Source organism: Phyllobates terribilis, unplaced genomic scaffold (genome assembly GCF_046119375.1).
Source record: "Phyllobates terribilis strain yellow unplaced genomic scaffold, ASM4611937v1 Scaffold_1__5_contigs__length_1240528914, whole genome shotgun sequence".
Lineage (NCBI taxonomy): Eukaryota > Metazoa > Chordata > Amphibia > Anura > Dendrobatidae > Phyllobates > Phyllobates terribilis.
Genome location: NW_027362761.1, coordinates 1,160,577,916 through 1,160,592,983, shown reverse-complemented (window position 1 = coordinate 1,160,592,983; position 15,068 = coordinate 1,160,577,916). Strand labels below are relative to the sequence as shown.

Genomic DNA, 15,068 nt, shown 5'->3' with positions numbered 1-15,068 from the left:
CTCTTCTAGAATCTGGGACAGATGGGCTTGGCTTTCCTCGGACCTCCGCTGTCTCACCTTAGTGACTGTACGAGCTGAGTGCACCCTCATAGTCGGCTGTGGGGGTCCTAGGAGGTCTCTGGCGATGTTGAGAACGACTGATTATGATATATCTGTATTTTTCTTCTCTTATTTTCAGTGAGCACATGGCGGCTAAACTTGTTTTTAACTTTCTTTTATTGTTGTGTTAGACTTTCGGTATTGTGCATATTCACATTTTCATATCTAATTGGCGTAGATCTTATGAAAAGGTTTTATGAAAACTGTATTGCATTGATTTATGTACATCCTTCTCATACTTTTTAATAAACTTTATTTGTTTAAAATGTAGTTTTGATTTCTTTTTTTATTTTTTTTACTTATTTATTTTTTGGGCAAATTACAATCTATATAAAGAATAAAAATGATTAAATCTTGCAATTTTTCACACCGGCCACTAGGGCTTTTTAGGAAATACATGAACATTAGCCACATTGTATTGAAGCCTCTTATGTGCGTGTGGAAAGGTCATTGTGAAAGGAGGGGGAAGCTGTGATCCTGCCTGTGATGATAATGAGCCTTATGAAAAACTTTTCTTGAAAGAACAGGAAGTATGAGTATAAAACTGCCCCCCAGTGGCCAGTTTGAAAATTGCAAGATTGTTTTTCATATCTTCAATTAAAAAAAAAAAAAAAAACTTTACAAACATTTTAAAATAATAAATGTCACAAGAACCCTTAAACACTGTCTTTTAGATACCAACTTCCCTTTAATAGACTAGATCCACAGTGATCAGCTGATCGCACGGCAGGATAAATTCTAAAAAAATAAATTTTTTGAAGAGTTTCACGTGGAGTGTGTATGTGTTTGTATATATACATGTAGAAATACTATAAAAATTCAAGTAGATGGCTGACTGTGCAACAGGACAGCTCGGGCCACCGTAGTGGATACCTTGCCCATTTGGGTTGTCCATATTCGAACATTTTTTTGTTATGTATTAAATAAAATTTTAAAAAAAAGTATATATTTTTAGAATATGGAGATCAATATTTTTGTTTTATATAGGTATATATATTTTTTAATATGGAATTTATATATATATTTTTTGTAAGAATATGGATATTTAAAAAAATTCTCTTCTTTTTTTTTCACAATGTCCGACAGTCATCCGTATTGTGCTGAATTTTTATTTTTTTTTTTTCATGTTGTGCATTACAAATATTTTTTTTCTTTCTAGCTATGTGAAAAAACAGGTGATCTCGTGTTATGTGAAGGTCTGTGCTGCTCTGCTTTCCATTTATCATGTCTTGGACTCTCAGAAAGACCAAATGGCCCATTTCAATGTGAAGAATGTACATCAGGTAGGAGGCCGAGGATAAAATTACCCACACCAAACACATTTAGCACTTTAGTATTGTCTGCAGTCCTATTTCACTATCTGCTTTTGTGCTGATTAGCAAGAAGTAAAGGACAGAAGGGAACGCGTGACTGGCGGGGTCGCTGTATAGTGGGAACGCGTGACTGGCGGGGTCGCTGTATAGTGGGAACGCGTGACTGGCGGGGTCGCTGTATAGTGGGAACGCGTGACTGGCGGGGTCGCTGTATAGTGGGAACGCGTGACTGGCGGGGTCGCCGTATAGTGGGAACGCGTGACTGGCGGGGTCGCTGTATAGTGGGAACGCGTGACTGGCGGGGTCGCTGTATAGTGGGAACACGTGACTGGCGGGGTCGCCGTATAGTGGGAACACGTGACTGGCGGGGTCGCCGTATAGTGGGAACGCGTGACTGGCGGGGTCGCTGTATAGTGGGAACGCGTGACTGGCGGGGTCGCCGTATAGTGGGAACGCGTGACTGGCGGGGTCGCCGTATAGTTTGAACGCGTGACTGGCGGGGTCGCCGTATAGTTTGAACGCGTGACTGGCGGGGTCGCCGTATAGTGGGAACGCGTGACTGGCGGGGTCGCCGTATAGTGGGAACGCGTGACTGGCGGGGTCGCCGTATAGTGGGAACGCGTGACTGGCGGGGTCGCCGTATAGTGGGAACGCGTGACTGGCGGGGTCGCCGTATAGTGGGAACGCGTGACTGGCGGGGTCGCCGTATAGTGGGAACGCGTGACTGGCGGGGTCGCCGTATAGTGGGAACGCGTGACTGGCGGGGTCGCCGTATAGGGGTAACGCATGACTGGCGGGGTCGCCGTATGGAGGGGGAACGCGTGACTGGCGGGGTCGCCGTATGGAGGGGGAACGCGTGACTGGCGGGGTCGCCGTATGGAGGGGGAACGCGTGACTGGCGGGGTCGCCGTATGGAGGGGGAACGCGTGACTGGCGGGGTCGCCGTATGGAGGGGGAACGCGTGACTGGCGGGGTCGCCGTATGGAGGGGGAACGCGTGACTGGCGGGGTCGCCGTATGGAGGGGGAACGCGTGACTGGCGGGGTCGCCGTATGGAGGGGGAACGCGTGACTGGCGGGGTCGCCGTATGGAGGGGGAACGCGTGACTGGCGGGGTCGCCGTATGGAGGGGGAACGCGTGACTGGCGGGGTCGCCGTATGGAGGGGGAACGCGTGACTGGCGGGGTCGCCGTATGGAGGGGGAACGCGTGACTGGCGGGGTCGCCGTATGGAGGGGGAACGCGTGACTGGCGGGGTCGCCGTATGGAGGGGGAACGCGTGACTGGCGGGGTCGCCGTATGGAGGGGGAACCCGATCTATCACCATAGATATGCATAGGTCTGCTTAAGAGCTGAAGAAACAAAACCGAAAAAAATATTTAATTTCCACCCTTGCGAAGATGTTTCATTTCTCATTTTAGATGCTAAAATAAAGTAACTTTACCATTGTCCATTAGACGCTCCCATGGTTTTCTGCTCCTCTGCAGGGATTCACTCATGTTTTGTATGCAAAAAAAAGGATGGAGATGTGAAGCGCTGCATCGCATCAAACTGTGGCAAATTTTACCACGATTCCTGTCTACGGCTGTATCCCAATGCCGTAATTGATGGGAAAGCAGTCCGCTGCCCGCTGCATCACTGTGCCAGCTGTCTTATGCCTCAACGTTCATGTTCCCGGGCCGTCAGAGGTCAGTGTGTGTCCCTCCATGGTCTGTCCCTCCATGGTCTGTCCCTCCATGGTCTGTCCCTCCATGGTCTGTCCCTCCATGGTCTGTCCCTCCATGGTCTGTCCCTCCATGGTCTGTCCCTCCATGGTCTGTCCCTCCATGGTCTGTCCCTCCATGGTCTGTCCCTCCATGGTCTGTCCCTCCATGGTCTGTCCCTCCATGGTCTGTCCCTCCATGGTCTGTCCCTCCATGGTCTGTCCCTCCATGGTCTGTCCCTCCATGGTCTGTCCCTCCATGGTCTGTCCCTCCATGGTCTGTCCCTCCATGGTCTGTCCCTCCATGGTCTGTCCCTCCATGGTCTGTCCCTCCATGGTCTGTCCCTCCATGGTCTGTCCCTCCATGGTCTGTCCCTCCATGGTCTGTCCCTCCATGGTCTGTCCCTCCATGGTCTGTCCCTCCATGGTCTGTCCCTCCATGGTCTGTCCTGTGCTTGTGTAAAGGTTCCTGGTGCCGTATGTGAAAGAGATGCTTCATGTTTTCTAGCTAAATTGACACGGTGTGTCCGCTGCCCGGTGGCGTACCACGGAGGAGACTCCTGCATATCTGCAGGATGCACGGTGCTTTCTCCCTCCAGCATCATCTGTTCTGCTCACTTTGTCACCAAAAAGGGCAAAAGCCACCATGGCCTCGTCAATATATGCTGGTGTTTCGTGTGCTCCAAAGGTATGTATGCACTGTTGGATCATGCCCTAATCCAATACTTCTGTGCTCTAGATGTGACATGGCCTCTTTTTATGTTTTACACCCTTTTTTGGGGGGGATCTTGCCTTGTAGGTGGAAGTCTGCTTTGCTGCGAGTCCTGTCCTGCTGCTTTTCATCCTGACTGCTTGAATATTGAAATGCCAGACGGCAGCTGGTTTTGCAATGACTGCCGAGCGGGGAAGAAGCCACGATTTCAAGACATTATTTGGGTGAAGCTAGGCAACTACAGGTACCAGTGTTATAGAAGGGTTGTGTTGTAGAAGAGGGAATAAGAGGATCTTCTATCTTGGACCTAATTCTTACCAACAGGGAAGAAATGGTTGAGAAAGTAAAGGTGGCTGGGATTTTAGGAGACGGCGATCATGCTTTCCTCAAATTTTGGACTTGGACTTTAAGGTTGGACTTCAGAAAGGCAGATTTTAATGGACTCAGAAAGAGGGTAGGAAAGGTCCAATGTCTGGATGTTCTAAAGGACAGAAATGTCCAAGAAGGATGCGAGATTTTGCTAAACGAAATTCCCACTACACAATCAGTAACCATCCAGAAAAGGAAGAATTGGAAGAATATAGAGACCAGGATGGATGAACACAGAACTTGAGCACCTGCTAAAAAGGATAAAAAGAAATGTATATCAAATAGAAAGAGGGTCCATATCTAAAGAAGAATATAAAGGTGTCTGCAGAGCAAGCATTAGAAGAGCTAAAGCCAGTAATGAAGTGAGGCATGCAAGGGAGACCAAAAGCAATAATAAAGGATTTTGGGGGTATGGCAAAAGAAAAGTCAAAGATGCTATAGGATTTTTACAGGATGAAATGGGTGAAGTGGCCAAAAATGATGTTGAGGAGGCCAAACTTTAAACTTCCTATTTTGCATCTGTGTTCTCTAAGAAAACAAATGTAGAATCAACTGTTCTTCTATTGAAGGACTAAAAGAATCCACACTATCTATAAACGGAGAGATGATGAGGGAACACTTAACTAATTTTACATGAATTTAAATCTCCTGGTCCAGATGAATTTCATCCTAGGGTACTGACAGAGAGAGGGAACTGCAGAACCACTAGCCAGAAGCTTTGAAAATTCCTGGATAATAGGAGAAGACCGGAGAAGGGCAAATGTTGTCCCTATCTTCAAAAAAGGAAGGGCTGTCACAGTGTAGAGGGATCATCCTTATTCTCATTTGGACATGGAAACACAAGAAGCAATGGGATGAAACTGAAAGGGAGAAGTTACAGATTAGATATTAGAAAAAAACCTTTTGACAGTGAGGATGATCAATGAGGGAAACAGGCGGCCACGAAAGGTAGCAAGTTCTCCTTCAATGGAAGTCTTCAGAGGCTGGACAGACATCTGTCCGAGATGGTTTAGTGAATCCTGCATGGAGCAGGGGGTTGGACACTAGGACCCTGGAGGTCCCCTCCAGCTCTAACAGTCTATGATAAGTAACTCTGAGGGATGAAAAGTGAACGGAAGACATGAAAAAAGCTCAAGATCAATACACACTGATTTCCCTAAAGACAAAACTGATCCAATAAGCTCAGAAGGGTCATGGTACTAAGTATTGTACTGTGAGGGGGGTCTTTAGTAAAGACCACTATCTATTAGCCAGTGCAGAAAAACGCAGTATGAAGACTGGCCGGATAGTAACTGGGTGGAATCACACACACACACATTTTGACACAAAATCCTATGTGATCAAGTAAGAAAAATTCTTTATATTAAATCAGCCTGTGCGTGTGGTTCAGAGAGAAACTGCGTCAAAAATGCACCAAAATAAATCTGTGCAATCTAAATAATTCTCCATTATGTATTAAGTCATTGTAAATGTCCTTGTGCATTTATCTTTATTTTTATTTTATAGATGGTGGCCTGCAGAAGTATGTCACCCCAAAAATATCCCTCCAAATATCCAGAAAATGAAACATGAGATCGGGGAGTTCCCGGTGTACTTCTTTGGCTCCAAAGACTATTACTGGACGCACCAGGCGCGGGTGTTCCCGTACATGGAGGGGGATCGTGGCACTAAACATCACGGCGCTAAAAGCATCGGCAAAGTGTTTAAAAATGGTGAGCTTAGAAAAGTGGCCGAATCTTAATATAAAAAGTCTTTTTTACATTACACCGACTGTCACCTGTGATATCATTGAATAATCGGGCTCCTTATGATCCAACACATTAGTGGTGAGAGCCGCCGATCATTTCCAAAAATCAATGCAAAACTGTCCAGTGCCACATTTCGTTATCCATAGCCAATATGAGCTGGTGGCCACATCCAAGACGTATTTGTTTTTGACCACCATTAATATGGACTAATATAACTGATGGGACATCCCCTTTTTTAAAATGGCCGCCAGAACAGGCAAGTGACTGCTTGCTGCTCCCGCTTCTCTTTGCTTGGGGGCGGCTGGGTCCGGCCTTGCACTGCTTGTAGCAAAGGGAATGTATCATCAGGAAATGAATGATTACATTTCCAAAGTGCTTGTAAAAACAAGCAACTTTGCAATTTCCTTCTCAAGAACGGAAGGATTCTTAATTCTATAGTTTACTGATGTCGCGGTTATCCATTGCTGCAGAAGCAAAGTGGTGTGACCTCTGTTCTGAATCGGCAATCTTCAGGAGCGCACCGGGAGGTTGGGTAGCTGTGTGCTCTCAAAGATAGATGAACATTCCCCTTTAAATTGGGTTTAAATTTTATGTATCTCAAGATTTTGGGTTAGTTGTTTTAGTGTTTTTTTTTTTTTAAATTTTTGATACTGTGTGTTAATGTCTTATACTTATAGACCTTATACAATAGTTAACATGGGCTCACCATTCACAGTAGGTGATGTCACAGTTCACCTCCTCCTCCTGTACAGTGAGTGATAACACATCTATATACAGTAGATGCCACAGGATCCACCATTCACAATAGGTGATGTCACAGCTCACCTCCTCCTCCTGTACAGTGACTGATAACACCTCTATATACAGTAGATGCCACAGGATCCACCATTCACAATAGGTGATGTCACAGCTCACCTCCTCCTCCTGTACAGTGACTGATAACACCTCTATATACAGTAGATAACACAGGATCCACCATTCACAATAGATGATGTCACAGCTCACCTCCTGTACAATGACTGATAACACCTCTATATACAGTAGATAACACAGGATCCACCATTCACAATAGGTGATGGCACAGCTCACCTCCTCCCTTTCTCTTCGGTGATCTTTTTCCTAGTCAGAGCATGAGCAGATCATGTTTCTATACACTCAAATAGGTTTAGTCAGTCTATTGGTAATTTTCATAAGTTTCTAGTATAACTGCTATAGTGACAGGAAAACTATAAATAATTAAAAAAATATATATATATATACCCCTTTAAGTCATGTTTTTAGGTAAAATGTATTTCCATCTCCAAGATCATATCCCAATATGTATTAGGTATACTAACAATATAAGCAAATGCCTCCAATTAGAAATGTAGTATAGTTCTTCTGATTCGCTATGTCACTTACCCCATGTGCAGGGCATTGCAGAAGCTTAGCTATCCATGGTTACAACCACTGGTATAGTGACAGTTCTCAGTGGTCTTAACCATGGATAGCTAAGCTAATGCAATGCCCTGCACATGGGGTAAGCACAAAAGCTAATCGGAAGAACTATACTACATTTCTAATTGGAGGTATTTGCTAATTTTATTAAATCTACTACACCTTAGAGATTAGAATACCCCTATAAACAGTAATTTTTGATTATATGTACCCTTTAAAATCTGCTCAGGCCTAAAAATAAAAAAAATAAAGGGCTGCCGGTGTGCGGTTGTTGCAACTGTTGGCCGTCTATGTGGCTTGTTTTTGACATCTGTTCATTTCTCGTTCTTGTTGGATGTTGGAAACCTCTTTCTTAATGGAAAATAAATTCTAAGATTTTTTTTTTTTTAAATCCCTTAAAGCTTTACAAGAAGCTCAAGAACGATTTATTGAGATCCAGTTGCAACGAAAAGCCAAACAAACTCAGGAAAACGAAAAAAAGCCGCCACCTTATAGGCACATAAAGGTATGGTAAAAAGATTTCTGCTCATAACAGCGGCTGCGTTGGTAAGCCTTGTCGATCCCAATGAGGGTCTGTGTGAATGGAGTCCTAGTGAGCATACATGACCACCGCTCCATTCATTGTCTGCAGGAATGATGGTCGTGCACGACCATCACCCCATATAGGTGAATGGCGTGGTGGTCATGCATGCTCACCAACTCCATTCAATCGGAGCACCAGAGTCCCCTGTCCTCACAATCTTGGGTGCCTTAGTGGCGGTGATGCATTTGTGTTTTTTTTCTTAACCTCTTTTAATCTATTTTTATTTTTCCTCTAGGTAAACAAACCTTATGGGAAAGTCCAAGTTTACACTGCTGATATCTCGGAAATACCCAAGTGCAATTGTAAGCCGACCAGCGACAAACCCTGTGGACTTGACTCTGAATGTCTGAATCGCATGCTGATGTATGAATGCCACCCGCAAGTGTGCCCCGCTGGAAATAGATGCCATAATCAGAGTTTCACCAAACGTCTGTATCCAGAGACCAAGATCATCAAAACCGAGGGCAAAGGATGGGGTCTCATTGCTACAAGAGACATAAAAAAGGTAAACTGCAGCTTGATCTTACTTTGAGCTTATGACATATGTGAAAAAAATAAAGCTTTTTAAGCTTTTTTTCCATGTTAGTGGATAACTTTAGTTAATACAATTGCTGTATCAAGCTATCTTCCTTCCTTTTTTTTTTGTCAAGTTACTTTTTCTGTAGTATAGGCTGGCTGTGAGCATCCAGGATGCTGTTGTCTTCATGTATCAGCACAGCTTCTATTCTCTACTCATTGCCTCTCCATATGCTTTCCTCCTTTTTTATACAGTTTTTTTTTTTTCATCTGCCCTCCCTGAGACTGTATGTGCTTTCTCTCCTCTCCACACTGAAGATCTATGCAAATCCTCCTTCCTGCTAGTGTCTCTAAGGCTGTGAGCCCACGATGCATTTTTTAAGCTTTTCCACAGCGGCAATTGTGCTGCAGAAACGCTTAAACACTTGGTAGAAGGTCTGCCATGTTCCCCAATGATAATCCGCATGTGTTGTGCACATGCTGCGGAAACTTCCGCTGCAGATTATCATTGCGGAAAAATCCGCAGCACTACCAATTATTTTGCGGAATCGTGGCGTTCTCACCGCCATTGACTTGCATTGGAACGCTTGACATCCGCATCACTGCATCTGCAGATGCGGATACCATGCGTTTCAATGTGCGGATGGTACCCTGGTTTGGAGAATATATATACATATACCTTCTAATGGCCCCCGGTGTCTTTATCCGATGCGTCCTGACTTGCCGGCAGCTGGCGGTGGACTAAAAGGACCTGCCATGACGTCATTTAGTCATGTGACGGGTCACGCGACCAATGACGTCGGCGGTCACGTGACAGTCACATGACTAAATGACGGGAGTTTACAGTCACACTATATAAATCCATGCTGTTTGCATGGATTTATATAGTGTGACCAAGTTGACAAGCACTTTCCAAGTGATGCTAAAATAGCTTGGAAAGCGCTTGACAACCCGCATGCGGAAATGCATGTGAAGAACGCTTCACATCCGCATGTCCCTGGCAGGAAAACGCATGTACAATCCGCATGTACAATCCGCATGCGTTTTTTCTGCCAGGGAGATGCAGAAACGCTCAGGAAAAATCCGGAGCATTTCTGCATCGGGGCACATAGCCTAACACTGAGAGAAGGGTAGAGAAGAGATCCAGGAGCTTGTGCTTTTATGGATTTGTAACATTTTCGTAGATCACTGAGCTAGATTTAGGACTTAAACACTCTACTGCAGCAAAATTGTTAAAAAATAGACTTTAAATATTGCTAGTCTTTGTGGGCAAAGGGGTACTTGGCCTTTATCGGGTTATTCCCGTCTTCGTAAACCGATATTTTTGGATAGAGCTTGTAAATACAAGCAGTTTTGCAATTTACGGCTTATTAAAATTTTCAGCTATTCTTGAGATATTAACACTTTTATTTACAGCATGTTGCCTAAGAAACCAACCACCGCTGCTAGACCGCTGAACATGCAACCTCTTTGCTATTAAGCTTGTAAGTTATTGTTTTGAAGCTGGCTGGTATCACTGGAGCAAAGGGTTACCTCCTTAGAAGCCAGACAGCAGTGGTGGTCTGTTTCCTAGGCGATGAGCTGTGAACAAAATAAAAAAAATGTTTTATCTCAAGAACGACTGAAAATTTTAATAAACATTAAATTACAAAAGTGCTTGTATTTACAAGCTCTATCCGACTATCCATCAATGAAAATAGAAATAGCCCTTTTAGTTGTGCAGACTTAGCTTCCCCTATAAGGGGGAAAGTCATTTATCTATTGTAAGTCATGTGCATCCTTCTCCCATCCCTATAGGGAAATACGGAGGTCGACCTAAGCAGTATGAAAAAAAAAAATCTAATTATTGTCTCTCATTTGCAGGGAGAGTTTGTAAATGAATATATAGGGGAGCTTATAGACGAAGAGGAGTGTATGGCGAGAATTCGCCACGCACAGGAGAACGATATCATGCACTTTTACATGCTGACCATTGACAAGGTACGTGACTGTGAACGCTGTTAAGTGATCAGTTCTGTAAAATGAATGGTGTTATTCAAAAGTACAACTTGTCCTGCAAAAAACAAACCATCATATGTCTATGTGGACAGAAAAAATAAGAGTTATTGCTCTGGGAAGAAGAGGAGGAAAAAACAGAAATGCAAAAACAGAAATTGGCTGTGGCGTGAAGGGGTTAAGGATGCAGTCAATCTTCCTTTTTTCTTTTCTTGATTACCTGTTATAGATGTGTTCTATCGGTTAAAGAAACTTGTAAAGAAAATCAATAGTTTTTTTTTTTTTTTTCTTCCTCATTGCTGGGTTCAGAGGGAATTGCATAGAATGAAGGTCATTTAAATATATAATATGTTATTGAACAATTATTTCTTTATCTCTTCATTGGGGGACATGGGTAAGCATGGGTGTATGCTGCTGTCGCTAGTAGGCTGACACTAGGCAGAAAAATGAGCGGCTCTGACTGGCACAAATCTCGCCAGTTTAAGCTTAGTGTCAGAAGGAGGCAGACCCGGATCCGTCTTTTCCTTTTCAGGTCACCCTGTTTTATTAATCTTTTATTTTTCAGACTTCTCTACAGGGTAACAGGGTGTAAATTCTCACCGTTTTCCCACCCATAAGTGGCCGAGGGAACAGTGTGGTGTCATCCACTCTGTCTGCTGGACAGTACCTTCTCCCGTCACTTCATGGTGCTTCAGGGCTTTTCCCAGTGGCTGGTCCTTGCCCATTCCCCACCCCAGCCCCCTCCTCAGAGCGGGCTGGGAGGAAGAAGATGGTTCCTTTTAGGTGACCTTCCCTCTTCAAGGGGTCGACAGTCTTCTGCACTGTCTAGGACCAGACGGTACGGGAAGGAGGAGTCACCAGGACCCCCCTCTGTCAACGGAGGGCCCCCTGAAGCCATCCTCAGAAGTGGAGAAGGATTCGGGACGTGCATCAAAAAGTACTGTCCTGCCTCTTCTCCGCAGCATCCACGGCGGCAGGGGAACATGGGTGGATCCCGACGCTCTGTGACAGGGGCACTGTTTTTAACTGTGGACCCCCCTTCTCCTTATTACAGTCATATGAAAAAGTTTGGGCACCCCTATTAATCTTAAGCTTAATGTTTTATAAAAATTGGTGTTTTTGCAACAGCTATTTCAGTTTGATATATGTAATAACTGTTGGACACAGTAATGTTTCTGCCTTGAAATGAGGTTTATTGTACTAACAGAAAATGTGCAATCTGCATTCAAACTAAATTTGACAGGTGCATAAGTATGGGCACCCTTATCATTTTCTTGTTTTAAATACTCCTACCTACTTTTTACTGACTTACTAAAGCACTTTTTTTGGTTTTGTAACCTCATGGAGCTTTGAACTTCATAGCCAGGTGTATGCAATCATGAGAAAAGCTACTTAAAGTGGCCACTTGCAAGTTGTTCTCCTGTTTGAATCTCCTCTGAAGAGTGGCATCATGTGCTCCTCAAAACAACTGTCAAATGATCTGAAAACAAAGATTATTCAACATAGTTGTTCAGGGGAAGGATACAAAAAGCTGTCTCAGAGATTTAACCTGTCAGTTTCCACTGTGAGGAACATAGTAAGGAAATGGAAGAACACAGGGACAGTTCTTGTTAAGGCCGGAAGTGGCAGGCCAAGAAAAACATCAGAAAGGCAGAGAAGAAGAATGGTGAGATCAGTCAAGGACAATCCTCAGACCACCTCCAGAGAGCTGCAGCATCAACTTGCTGCAGATGGTGTCACTGTGCATCGGTCAACTATACAAGGCACTTTGCACAAGGAGAAGCTGTATGGGAGAGTGATGCGAAAGAAGCCGTTTCTGCAAGCACGCCACAAACAGAGTCGGCTGAGGTATGCAAAAGCACATTTGGAGAAGCCAATTTCTTTTTGGAAGAAGGTCCTGTGGACTGATGAAATCAAGATTGAGTTATTTGGTCATACAAAAAGGCATTATGCATGGTGGCAAAAAAACACAGCATTCCAAGAAAAACACTTGCTACCCACAGTAAAATTTGGTGGAGGTTCCATCATGCTTTGGGGCTGTGTGGTCAATGCTGGCACCGGGAATCTTGTTAAAGTTGAGGGACGCATGGATTCCACTCAGTATCAGCAGATTCTTGACAATAATGTTCAAGAATCAGTGATAAATATGAAGTTACAAAGTGGATGGATCTTTCAGCAAGACAATGATCCAAAACACCGCTCCAAATCTACTCAGGCATTCATGCAGAGGAACAAATACAATGTTCTGGAATGGCCATCCCAGTCCCCAGACCTGAATATCATTGAACATCTGTGGGATCATTTGAAGAGGGCTGTCCATGCTCGGCGACCATCAAACTTAACTGAACTGGAATTGTTTTGTAAAGAGGAATGGTCAAAAATACCTTCATCCAGGATCCAGGAACTCATTAAAAGCTACAGGAAGCGACTAGAGGCTGTTATTTTTGCAAAAGGAGGATCTACTAACTATTAATGTCACTTTTCTGGTGAGGTGCCCATACTTATGCACCTGTCAAATTTTGTTTGAATGCAGATTGCACATTTTCTGTTAGTACAATGAACCTCATTTCAAGGCAGAAACATTACTGTGTCCAACAGTTATTACATATATCAAACTGAAATAGCTGTTGCAAAAACACCAATTTTTATAGAACATTAAGCTTAAGATTAATAGGGGTGCCCAAACTTTTTCATATGACTGTACTTCCTGGCGCGCCGCCTCTCCTGCTTCAGTGTGCAGAAAACTACCGCGCTCCTTTTTTTTTTTTACCCTATCATGTCCTCTCTTCTTCCCGTCCTTGCAGCTGGCCACACCCCCGCCAGTACGTACAGCCTATGAACACACCGGTAACTTCATGCCAGATTATCCACGCCCCCTGGCTGGCCGGCCAATCACTGCGGATGTTTGCACACGCCCCCTTCCTCTTCCTCCCATGCTTGCAGATTAAATCACAATCTCTGCTCGGGCCTCCCCATCCTCTCCCACGCTTCTTCCCGGTCGGTATGCAGCAGCTCCGGTCGTCTCCCCGCAGTGCTTCAAGTCACAGCATTAAAGGATTACTCTTCCGGTCCAGCGCCTCTCCACAATTAAATGCCGCCAAAACCGGGTAGGCTCTGTCCAGGTTTAGTTTTTTCTTCTAGACTCTTTCCTCAGCAGTAATCGACAGATCCTGACATGCCCAGAGGTAGGGAGAAAACCTACCGCCCTTCCCCTATTATCATTCACTATTCCTGTGCCCTCTGCAAGAAAAACTGGCTCACAGGTCAGACCTCGGCCTTCTGCCCAACTTGCAGCCCTTCCACCATGCTGATATCACTGGAAACCCCCACCGTGGGCTTTTGTCATTTGTCAGTCAGTATCAGACCTCACCGAGGTATCTCAGTCTTTGGTCCAGGCCCTAGAACGTCTGCCTAACTTGTCTACCTCCACCAGTGTTTTGACCATTCCTCTGTATGATTTGCAGGCACCCCACCACCACATTCAGAAGGGAAGATCAAGAGTAAGATCTAAGAAACTGACTTGCGCAAGCTTCTCGTCCAGCTCTTGTTCCCCGTTCACATCCTCCAGGATGCCCTCAGTATCCCACGCCTCCTCTCCCGAGGTGGCCCTGGGTAATCTTTCAGAATCCAATCTGGAAACGATCAGACTTTCAAGCTCTAGGATATGGTTAACACCTTCATATCAGGCGTAAACCAAAGCCTTAATATTAAGGAGGACGAGGATCCTCCCCATGGACCACTCTGTCTCTTTTAAAAGGATGAAATGTCCTTCCCGGATGTCTTCAAATCATAAAGTATTTTTGAAACACTGGGAGCATTTGGAAAAGCGCTGTTTCCTGCAGAAAACAATTGGATATCCTATATCCCTTTTAACCCAGACCTTATCAATAAGTGGACAGAATCACCGGCCATTGATCCATCCGTCTCCTGCCTGTCCGTCAAGACTGTTATATCCCTACCCGACGGCTCCTTGCTCAAGGATGCCACCGACAGAACGAGGCTCTAGCCAAATCGACTTTTGAGGCTGGTGGTGCAGCTTTTGCTTCCACGTGGGTAGCAAAATCTGTTTTACCAGTACGTCCATCATAACGGCACGACATGAGTTAAGTCCTCTGTTCCTCTAGGGACAGGAAGCACATGAGAGGTTAAAGCCCCCACCTCATCACACCCTCAGTGTTTTTCCTGTCCCTAGCAGGACAGGACGCTAGAAAAGGTTCTCACTAAAGAATATCGGGGGGGTCTGAACTCTCCCCTTCCTTTGGTCCGGAGGCTCCATGCTGATACCCCACTGGGCGGGGGTCTCTCAGCCAGGAGAACCGCCGCCATGCAGCTGTATCCCCCGGACAGGGGGCTCTGAGCGTTGCGCTGCCGCCGGCATTTTCCATGAAGATCGGAGGCTGCTTGTGTTCCACGGAGCCTAGACTTCCGGCCGGGAGACACCGGGGGCAGAGTCAGATAAGCGGACATCCGCTTTTGGCTGGCGTGCGTTCCAGGGTGGAACGCACGCCACGTGGGCTTCTCCTTCCGGGGCGATGATGCCGGGAAGTGGGACTGGTGAGCCTTCAGGGCACGTCAAAAAAAAAAAAGGAATGGCAAC

General features: G+C 45.1%; 2 protein-coding genes across 9 annotated transcripts in view; one reads left to right on the top strand and one right to left on the bottom strand.

The window, feature by feature from the left end:
- The window catches only part of LOC141162707 (uncharacterized), a 123,581-nt gene that overhangs the window by 32,017 nt on the left and 76,496 nt on the right, over window positions 1-15,068 (bottom strand). The window lies entirely within an intron of this gene.
- NSD2 (nuclear receptor binding SET domain protein 2) overlaps window positions 1-15,068 on the top strand; it is a 91,058-nt gene that overhangs the window by 61,916 nt on the left and 14,074 nt on the right. For all 7 annotated transcript variants that reach the window (XM_073649035.1, XM_073649028.1, XM_073649042.1 and 4 more), the window contains exons 12-19: window positions 1,259-1,382; window positions 2,897-3,097; window positions 3,620-3,799; window positions 3,911-4,067; window positions 5,699-5,904; window positions 7,779-7,882; window positions 8,196-8,465; window positions 10,340-10,456. In XM_073649035.1, coding sequence (XP_073505136.1) covers window positions 1,259-1,382; window positions 2,897-3,097; window positions 3,620-3,799; window positions 3,911-4,067; window positions 5,699-5,904; window positions 7,779-7,882; window positions 8,196-8,465; window positions 10,340-10,456 — 1,359 coding nt within the window. The remainder of the gene's footprint in view (window positions 1-1,258; window positions 1,383-2,896; window positions 3,098-3,619; window positions 3,800-3,910; window positions 4,068-5,698; window positions 5,905-7,778; window positions 7,883-8,195; window positions 8,466-10,339; window positions 10,457-15,068) is intronic.